At 20.6% G+C, this 11,683-nt stretch overlaps 1 protein-coding gene across 1 annotated transcript in view; it reads right to left on the reverse strand.

Annotated features, from left to right (window-relative positions):
- The window catches only part of LOC117180743 (cytochrome b5-like), an 18,391-nt gene that overhangs the window by 5,519 nt on the left and 1,189 nt on the right, over positions 1-11,683 (reverse strand). Inside the window, exons 2-3 of the mRNA XM_033373234.1 lie at positions 9,039-9,231; positions 5,392-5,465 (exon numbers count right to left, since the gene is read on the reverse strand). Of these exons, the coding sequence (XP_033229125.1) occupies positions 5,392-5,465; positions 9,039-9,231 (267 nt within the window). The remainder of the gene's footprint in view (positions 1-5,391; positions 5,466-9,038; positions 9,232-11,683) is intronic.

Below are 11,683 nucleotides of genomic sequence, written 5' to 3' on the forward strand. Positions count from 1 at the left end.
ATCAGAATACAATTTTATATCACTTTCTTTCTCAAAATACTATTTCACAGAGTTTTCTTCAACCGAAATACTATTTTACATCATTTTTCTTTGATCAAAATATATTATTTTTACTCTACCGAAATTTTATTTTGCATACATTCTGTTTTATAGAAATACTATTTAACAGAATTTTTTCTACCGAAATGCTAGTTTACATCATTTTTATTTTACAAAAATACTATTTTACATCATTTTTACTTTATCAAAATACCATTTTATATCATTTTTTATTTACAGAAATACTATTTCACAGAGTTTTTTTCTACAGAAATACTATTTTACATCATTTTTATTTTATCAAAATACCATTTCATATCATTTTTATTGTATCAAAATATTATTTCACAGAGTTTTTTTGTACTGAAATACTATTTTACATTCATTTTACTTCACCCAAATTGTATTTTACATAATTTTTATTTTACAGAAATACTATTTTACATCATTTTTATTTGATCAGAATACAATTTTATATCACTTTCTTTCTCAAAATACTATTTCACAGAGTTTTCTTCAACCGAAATACTATTTTACATCATTTTTCTTTGATCAAAATACATTATTTTTACTCTGCCGAAATTTTATTTTGCATACATTCTGTTTTATAGAAATACTATTTAACCGATTTTTTTCTACCGAAATACTAGTTTACATCATTTTTATTTTACAAAAATACTATTTTACATCATTTTTACTTTATCAAAATACCATTTTATATCATTTTTTTATTTACAGAAATACTATTTCACAGAGTTTTTTCTACCGAAATACTATTTTACATCATTTTTATTTGATCAAAATACTATTTTGGAGTATTTTTTCTCTATACATGGAGAGAAATTTTAAGAGATTAAATATTACATAATTATTAATATTATATAACAGATTTTTTTCCTAGATACTAGTTTAAATTATTTTTATTTTATCGCAATACTATTTTAAATACTAATTTTAATTCTTCCGAATGATCGTTTGACTAAAAACTTGATTTTTGATCGTGTAAAATGACGCAAATTTAATCATTTTTATTTACGTATCTTCAAAATTAAAAAGTTTTCCATTACAAACCTTTCAAATTCTACAAGTTTGAATTGTAAAGCTTTCAAATTAATGAGTTTTTATTTATTAATATGTAATTAAAGATTATACCAGTCGTAAGATTTAAAAGACATTATTCTTTAATTTTGATGATTTACACTTAATATTTTTTCAATTTGAAAGATTTAGAATTGAAAACTTGACTTTTAATTTTCAAAATCATCAAAATTTAAGAATTTCTATTTACACATCTACAAAATTCAAAAGTTTTCAATATTAGATTTAAAAAATCCTAAAACCATGAATTATAAGTCAAGAAAATTCAATGGTTCCTAATTTTGCAAATTTACAATAAAAAAGATGCAAGTTTTAAATGTTATTGATTAAAAATGATTTAATTTGTATTATTTTAATTCAAAATTTCTTTAATTTGGAAACTTTAGAAATAAAAACTTAATTTTCGATCTTGTAAAATAATAATCCAAATTTAATCAGTTTTATTTCTATATAGTAAAAATTGAAGAATTTTCCATTACAAATCTTCAAAATTGTAAAAGTTTGAATTGTAAAGCTTCCAAATTAATCAAAATACGTTATTTTTACTCTACCGAAATTTTATTTTGCATACATTCTGTTTTACAGAAATACTATTTAACAGAATTTTTTCTACCGAAATACTAGTTTACATCATTTTTATTTTACAAAAATACTATTTTACATCATTTTTATTTTATCGAAATATATTATTTTCACTCTAACGAAATTTTATTTTGCATACATTCTGTTTTATAGAAATAATATTTAAGAGAATTTTTTTCTACCGAAATATAAGTTTAGATCATTTTTATTTTACAGAAATACTATTTCACAGAGTTTTTTTCTACCAAAATACTATTTTACATTCATTTTACTCTACCCAAATAGTATTTTACATCATTTTTATTTGATAGAAACACTATGTAATAGGATTTTTTTCTTCCGAAATACTAGTTTACATGATTTTTATTTTACCAAAATACATTATTTTTACTGTACCGAAATTTTATTTTGCATACATTCTGTTTTATATAAATACTATTTAAAAGAATTTTTTTCTACCGAAATACTAGTTTACATCATCTTTATTTTACAGAAATGCTATTTTACATCATTTTTATTTTATCAAAATACAATTTTATATCATTTTTCTTTCATCAAAATACTATTTCACAGGTTTTTTTTTTCTACCGAAATACTATTTTACATACAATTTACTCTACCCATATAGTATTTTACATCACTTTTATTTTATAGAAATACTATTTAATAGGATTTTTTCTTCCGAAATACTAGTTTACATCATTTTTATTTTACAAAAATACTGTTTTACATCATTTTTATTTTATCAAAATACTATTTCACAGAGTCTTTTTCTACCGAAATACTAGTTTACATCATTTTTATTTTAAAGAAATACTATGTAATAGAATTTTTTGCTACCGAAATACTAGTTTAAATCATTTTTTTTTCTACCGAAATACTATTTTACATTATTTTTATTTTAGCAAAATACATTATTTTTACTGCTCCGAAATTTTATTTTGCATACATTCTGTTTTATAGAAATACTATTTAACAGAATTTTTTCTACCGAAATGCTAGTTTACATCATTTTTATTTTAAAGAAATACTATGTAATAGAATTTTTTGCTACCGAAATACTAGTTTAAATAATTTTTTTCTACCGAAATACTATTTTACATCATTTTTATTTTATCAAAATACATTATTTTTACTCTACTGAAATTTTATTTTACATACATTCTGGTTTATAGAAATACTATTTAACAGAATTTTTTTCTACCGAAATACTAGTTTACATCATTTTTATTTTAAAGAAATACTATTTCACAGAGTTTTTTTTCTACCAAAATACTATTTTACATTCATTTTACTCTACCCAAATAGCGTTTTACATCATTTTTATTTTATGGAAATACTATGTAATAGAATTTTTTGCCACCGAAATACTAGTTAACATAATTTTTTTCTACCGAAATACTATTTTACATCATTTTTATTTTATAAAAATACATTATTTTTACTCTACCGAAATTTTTATTGCATACATTCTGTTTTATAGAAATACTCTTTAACAGAATTTTTTTCTACCGAAATACTAGTTTACATCATCTTTATTTTACAGAAATACTACGTTACATCATTTTTATTTTATAGTAATACTAAATAACAGAATTGTTTTCTTCCGAAATACTAGTTTACATCATTTCTATTTTACAAAAATACTATTTTACATCATTTTTATTTGATCAAAATACCACTTTATATCATTTTCCTTTTATCAAAATACTATTTCACAGAGTTTTTTTCTACCGAAATACTATTTTACATCATTTTTATTTTAGCAAAATACATTATTTTTACTCTGCCGAAATTTTATTTTGCATACATTCTGTTTTATAGAAATACTATTTAACAGAATTTTTTTACCGAAATACTAGTTTACATCATCTTTATTTTACAGAAATTCTATTTTACATTATTTTTATTTGATCAAAATTCCATTTTATATCATTTTTATTTGATCAAAATACTATTTTCTATTATTTTTTCTCTATACATGGAGAGAAATTTTGAGAGATTAAATATTACATAATTATTAATATTATATTATATAACAGATTTTTTTCTACCGAAATACTAGTTTAAATTATTTTTATTTTATCGCAATACCATTTTAAATACTAATTTTAATTCTTCCGAATGATCATTTGTCTGCATTTTTATATTACTTAAATTCTATTTTACATCATTTTTATTTTTACAAATTCGTAACACACAGAATTTTGTTTCTACCGAAATATTATTTTACACAATTTGTATTTTACCCAATCGCTACTTTACATCTTTTTTATTTAACCAAAATACTGTTTTACATCACTTTTATATTTCGTAATTGTTGCCAGGTGTCATAGTTTTTATTTTCATTTTTTCATTATATTTTTATTTTATTTTATCTTTTTTTTTACCAAATTACTATTTGCCATTATTTGTATTTTAGTGAATAAGTATTTGTCATAATCTTTGTTTTTCGAAATTGCGTTTTTGTTAAAAATAATTTAAATTCGTCCGAATCATCAGATGTAATAATTTTTGTTCTACTGAAAAACTATTTTTTGCATAATTTTAATTGGAATGTGATTCATATTTGAATTTGATACGCGATTCATATGCGTCATCTGTTTTTCAATCGCTCGTAAATATTTTATCATTCGGATCATTTATATTGCAGAGTTTGCAAATCGTATCAATAAACCAATTTTGAGCGGATCTTACGTATTTTGATTGATTCTATTCTACCATAAAACTATTTTGCATAATTTTTATTCTACCAAAATACTATTATGTCTTCACCATTTTTATTTAGCTAAAATGTCATTTTTATTCTTCAGAAATAAGGGATGAAATATTTTTCCGAAGAAAAAAAAAATCCCGAACGTTGAAAAATGCCGAAAATAAAATTACCAACAATGTTTATTAACGATATTTTAAATATTTCGAAACTAAAACTTATACGGTTAATCAGTTGAAAAAATCTAAAAATCATCAAATTACAGAATTTAAAAAACCGACTTTTCAAAATTCAGAAATGAGCAGATTCTAAAAATTAATAAATTCCTAAAATTTCAAAAGTTCCAAAGAAAAAAATAATAATATTCTTCTATCTGTTTAAGAATAATATTTTATTCGATATATGTGTATAGTTTAGAATTAAAAAAATCTCTTTAAAATTGAAATTTTCTTTACTAAACTTTTCCTCTAGTTTCTCGTCCATATAAATTTCGGTAAAATAAAGATCAGCCAAATTTTGAAGCGCTTTCAAAAAATGAAACTTTCAGAATGTTATAAAGTTCGAAAAATAAAAAAAAAACATTCTAAAACGAACATGCAACAATCACAAATGTGTAAATTTGGACCCAAACCTAATCCAAATTTTACAATTCTCTATTAAAAATTATAATGTTATTCATACAGATTATTGTAAATATGGAGGCGTTTTCAGTGAATTCAGCAAGGATCGTGCAAAATGTAAAAATATATTCTGGAGCTCTCAAATATCACGTAGGATAAAAAAATTATTTTATTTAAAATACTTGTGTAAAAATGTAAAAAAAAAAAATGTATTTAAAGATTATTTTCGGCAAAATGTTGTTAAAAATGAGAAAATAACATTAAATAATATTTGAGGGCTCCCCAAAAGTGTAAATTAAACTTTAAAAATTTTGTTAAAATAATTAAATTTTTAAATACCTAGAGTCATCATTTTCTACAGTTCCACTCTCCCAGTATTTGGTAACTTTACTGTCCGTTTTTGTTTTCTCTTTCTGAAATAATTTTAAAATAACACAAAATAATTTTTAAAATTAGAGACTCGCCGTTTTAATCCAGGAAACAAATTGACAGTTTAAAATAGAAGCTTAAAACGTTTTTTTTTTTTTATTCAGAAATTTGTAATACAAACGCTCGGTAATTTATACGTGGAAAACGGAAACTTATTCACTTTTCAATTAGACAATTTTAAATTCAATGCCGTTAAACCGTAAAATTTAAACTGTTATAAATTGAAAAAAGTTCAATAATTTCTTGTTAAAAATATAAATTCACGCTATAATTTTTAATGTTTTAAAATTAAGATTGAATCAATTAATTTGGAAATTATCAAAATTATATTATTTTTAGCAGTGGTAAATTAAATTAATGAAAAATTGAACGATTTTTTTAAGCTGAAAAATTTAAATTGCAGCCACATTATTTTAATTTTAGGTCGTTTTAAATTACAAATTGATCAAAAAAAAGAAAACATTTTAATGAATATTAATATATACAATAATAATTTAACAATATTGTTGAGGACATTTTTTTTGGTTAAAAATTAAAATGTTTTATTGAAAATTTGTATTTTCTTGTTGAAATAAACTTTTTTTTTCATTTTAAATTTAAAATTGTTCAAGTATAAATATCAACATATTCCGTTGTGACTTAATTTTTTTGAAAATTAAACTGATTTGTTAAAATTCTAAATAATTTGTTAATAAATCCTTTTTTTTAAACTATTTCGCTAAAAAATCGTTTTTAGAAAACATTAATTTTTTAACGGAGAATTTTATTTTTTTACAAGAATTTTTGGGTGAAAATTCTTTGAAGATTTATTGGTTTCAGTTGAGGATTTATTATTTTGTTGCAAATAAATCTCTTTGACTAAAAATTGAACTATTTTCTAAAATATTCCCTTTTTTTTAGAAAATAATTTATTTTGACTGAAATTTTAACTATTTCAGTAGAAGATTCATCATTTTAATTAAAAATTGACCTACTTTCGTAAAAATTTAATCTCTTTAATGAAAAATCCAAATACTTTCAGTTAAAAATTTTATTATTTGGTTGAAAATTCTGCTATTTTTGTATGGAATTCAAATATTAAGTTAAAAAATAACTTTTTTAGTTAAAAATTAATTCTTTGATTGAAAATCTGTCTTTTTGGTTAAAATAAACGGTCTCTTTTTATATTTTAAAATTAAAATATACATATAAGTACACTTTTTAAAAATAAATTAATTTTGTTTGTTTGAAAATTCAAATGTTTTGTTGAAAATTCGTCTTTTTATTTTAATGCAAATGTATAATTGAAAATTCAAATTTTGTTTGATTGAAATATCAACTTGTACAGTTTTCGTTATAAATTCTTTTTTTTCGGTTGAAAATTCCAATCTTGAGTTTTTTTTTTGGTCGAAAATTGAAACTATTTTGTTTTTTTTTCGCTTGAGAATCAATTTTTTTAATTGAAGCTTTCAAAAATTTTATAATAAAATCCATGAAACAGCAAAATTTGTTTATAGATTGAATATTTCAAATATTTCTAATTAAAAAAATATGAACCCATGCAATAATTCATTTCAAAAGTTCAATTTCAAACGCTTTTAATTTGTAAAAAAAAAAACAGAATATTTGGATTCGAACGATTTAAAATTAAATACTGTTAATAAAGATCAAATATTAATTAATTAATAAATATTATCTGGAAAAATTGATTAGTCTTTATATTTTATTTATAATTGCTAATTTTAAATAAAAATTAAAATATTGCTAAATATCACAAAATTATTAGTTTAAAAAAAATTCTTTTTAAATTAAAAACTTTAAAATTAAATTTTAAACACAGAAATAAAATTCTTTTGAAAAAAAATCCCTGTTCAAATTAAGAATTTTAATTCTTCTAGAAAATTCTCCATTTTAAACTAAGAATTAGAATTTTTCTGTAAAATTCCATATTCAAATTTATAATTTTAATTTTTTTGAAAATATCCCGTTTCCAATTAGAATTAGAATTCATTCTAATAAAAAAATTCCCTTTTCCAGCTCGAAATTTATTTAAAAAATTTTAACATTCCTTGTTCCAAGAAAAATTATAATTCTTTTGGATAAAATACCAGTTTCAACTCAGAATTGGTTAAAATTGGAAAATTCCCAGCTTCAACTCAGCATTAAAATTCTTTGAAAAATGTTCCTGTTCCAATTCAGAATTTTTTCCTTTTCGAAAATTTCCAGCACTAACTTGGAATTTTTTTAAATTTGAAAATTCCCGTTTCCAAGTCAGAATTATTATTATTCAGGATAAATTTCAGTTCCAACTATAAATTTGTAAAAAATGGAAAATTTCCTGTTTAAATTGAAAGTTAAATTATTTTTATTTCAAATAGTTTAAGAATCCTTAAAATGCTTCGAAATTTTATTTCCAAATCCTGAAACATTTACATATTTTACATTTTTTGAAATTAATTTTTTTTTTTAATTATGTCAAATTTAAGAAATTTTCTTAAAATCTTCCACATTCATTTTTGACAATTTTGTAAATCTTTATAAATCTGCTTAAATAATCTCTTAAAACAAAAAATCATTTTCAATTATCTCAGAAAATGTTTTTATTTTTCTGAAGACACTTCGTTTAAATTATTCGAAATAATTTCAAATTTCAAAGTAATTTTGAATTTTTTCAAATCTTCTAAGAATAGGAATTCAATTTTTATTTATATATTAAAATACAACAATTTGACTTACAAATTAAATTTCGTTAAATAGAAAAATTAAAATGGTAAAATTCAAAGGTTTTTTTTTAGTTTAAAATATTTAATTTATAATTACTGATTTTAGATTAAAAATCAGATCTTTTTTAAAGATTTAGTAACTTTCCTTTTTCTTAATTGAAAAATTTCAAATTGTATGGCTTAAAAATTTGTTAAGTACAATTCAAATTTCGATTTTAAACGCTTTTAGTTTTTAATTGTTCAAGTCTTTAAAACTGCATTTTAAAATTCTTTAAATACCAATGTACGTTCAAAAATTAAAAATGGAAAAAATTTAAAGTGAAAAATTTTCGAATTGATATCGTAATTGAAAAAGATCAAAATTAAACTAATTATTTAAAAACCGGTTAAAATTAAAGTTGAAAGAATTTTTTTATCTCTAAAAATTTGTAAAATTTCCAGTCATTTCTCGATCTCGTAAAATTCCCGGTCCAAAAAATAAAATTTCAATCCGAAAACAGTTCAATTTTTAACGCTAAAATCTTTAAATTGTTAATAATTAAAAAATCATTAATTAATTTCTATTTACAGTTGATCACAGTTTCATTTTCACCTTTTCATAGTTTGAAAAAAGATTATTTTATACTGAAAAAATATTTAAATAAAATCGAAAATTGAATAAAAACGTTTAATTAATAATCAAATAATTTGAATTTATTTCAAAATGGAAAATATGTATTTTATAAAGTTTCAATCGAAAAACATTTCGATTTTTAACGCTAAAATTTTTAAATTGTTAATATTTTAAAAATCATTAATAAATTTAACTACAATAATTATAACTCAAATATAATAATTTTAATCAAATATACTTACTTCTATTATTTCTCCTATTTTATAAGGTTCCATCATTTGTCTGGCATCACTTGAATGACCCACATCTTCGAAAGCTTCGGTTGAGTCACGTCCTGCTTGTTCCAAAAGAACTTCCTCTCCACCCGGATGCTTTAAAAAAATTAATAAACAATTTTGTTTATAGTATTTATTTATTTTTTTTAAAAAAAGTTTCAAGGCGTCCGTTTTAATCGACGAAATAAATTCCCGATCATTTTCCGGTTCGCAAATATTTTTCACGGTCAATGAAATTTAAAAAATGGAACACTAAAGCCACAAAATTTTCCACTTGACGTAATAAAAACTGAGCTTTAAATGAAAGCACTCAAAGTGTAACTATCATTTTTCAATATAAAAAATATATAAATCCACGTTATCATTTTTAATACTCTAAATTTAAAAAAATCAATCAATGACCTTTAAAATTTTCAAAATTATATAATTTTAAGGAATTTTAAGCTAAAAATATCAAAAATTGAATAAAATTCAACTGAACACTTTTGAAATTCAATTATTTTCTTTTTAAATAGTTTAAAAATCCTTGGAAAGCTTCAGAATTTTATTTCAAAATCCTGAGAAATCGAGAAGTTGTTTTAAATGTAAAATTATTTTGGAAATTTTTTCAGAACTTTTAAATATCTGTCAAAATTAATTGAATATTTTCTACAATTTTCTGAAAATCCTGCAATTTTTGGAAAATTTCTTGACAATTTGAATATATAAATAACAATTGAACATTTATTATTTGGAGCCGAAATTTGAGTAATTTTAAAAGATATGTTGAACAAAAAAATTAGATTCTCTTCAAGGATTGTGAAAGGCTTCAAAAGAATAAAAACATTTTCTTCAGATTCCTAGGAAAATTAAAAATAACTTCTTATTTTAAAAAATTATTTAAAGAAAACATTTTACAAGTTTTTCAAAGATTTAAACAAAATTTTCAAAAAACTATTCTAGAAGATTTTAAGAAAACTTTCTAAAATTTGCATGATAATTTTTTATCTTTCTAAAACCCCTAAATATCTCAATTTTTTTCTACAAATGTTCATTTGTAAACAAAAATTCAAATATTGCTGAAGATTTAATAATTAACCTTTTTTTTTAATTAAAAATTTCAAATTGAATGGGTTAAAAATGGAATATTTTAGACTGAAACAATATTTTTAATTTAATAAAATTCTTTCATTAAGAATATTGAATTATGAAGTTATTTTTAAGTTGAAAATTGTTTATAAACTTCCAGTCAAACCTTCACATTTGTTTAATAATAAATTTAACTGTTGTAAAATCGTTCTGACAAATCGTTTTTTTCACTTTATATTACTTAATGTGCAGATAAATTAAAAAAATGTATTTATTTATTAGATAAAAATGCTTTTTATCCGAAATTTTCAACATGAAAGGCTTTTATTATTTATTTGTTTAAGCCTTTAAGAAAGCATTTAAAAATTCTTCAAATTAAAAATGTAAGCTTAGAAATAAAAATTTTTGAAATAAAAAAATAAGTGAAATATAAAACTAATAAAAGAAAATAAAAAAATAATGTATATTAAAAAAATACTGATAAGTTTCTGATTAGAAAAAAATATAATAAAATCGATTTATAACGGCTCATCACAGATAAGCAAAAAAAGGGAAAAATATCTCTTTTTAATCGTGAATTTATCAGCACTGATTATCTCTTCTAAACAGCTTTTACTATCTCAAAGATCACAGCGCAAAAAGAGCTCAAGAAAGAGCTATTAATGTAATTCTCTGACAAAAAATTTTCGAAAATGAAGGAAAGATTAAACATTTATTTTTTGCATTTAAAAAAGAAACTATTTTTTTATTTCTCCCATCAATGAATGTTTTTCAATTAAATATATTAAAAAACCGACAAAACAATTTGAAATGGTAAAATAGAATATGAAACTTATCGATTGAAAATACGTCTGTTTCAAAAAATAACACGTATTTTATTAAAAATAAATCTTTTTTGGTAGAAAACTCATCTTCTTGGTTGAAAAATACAACGTTTAGATGAATTTTTATTATTAATGGACTAAAAAGTATTTATTCTTTGAAAATTCGACTTTTTTATTAAAAAATTAATCTCTTTTCGTAGAAATTTAATCTTTTTGTGGTTAAAAATTTGACCCTTTTTATTATAAATAAAAAATGCTTTTTTTTTTAAATACATTTTTTGCACATCCATTTCTTTGGTTGAAAATTGAACTATTTTGTTCAAAATTCATTTTTTCATTGAAAATTGATATTTTTCTTTAAAAATTTATATATTTCTTTAAAAATTGAATTATTTGTTTAAAAATGTATTTTGTTGAAGATATATATTTTTGAGTTGAAAATTAATCTTCCTAGTTCAAAATTCGTCTTTCTAATTGCATTTTTTGTTAAGAATTCACATTTTTTAGTTGGAAATTCAATTCTTTGTTTGGTAATTTAACTATTTTGTTGAAAAATCTTTCTTTCATTAGAAATATATCGTTTTATTTGAAAATTTAAATATTTGATTAAAAAATTTCATATTTTTTAAAAAACTTAACTATTTGTTTAAAAATGCATACATTTTGTTAAAGATATATATTTTTTTGTTGAAAATTAATCTTTTTGGTTAAAAATTCGTC

The sequence above is a fragment of the Belonocnema kinseyi genome, chromosome 9 (genome assembly GCF_010883055.1).
Source record: "Belonocnema kinseyi isolate 2016_QV_RU_SX_M_011 chromosome 9, B_treatae_v1, whole genome shotgun sequence".
In the NCBI taxonomy this organism is placed as follows: domain Eukaryota; kingdom Metazoa; phylum Arthropoda; class Insecta; order Hymenoptera; family Cynipidae; genus Belonocnema; species Belonocnema kinseyi.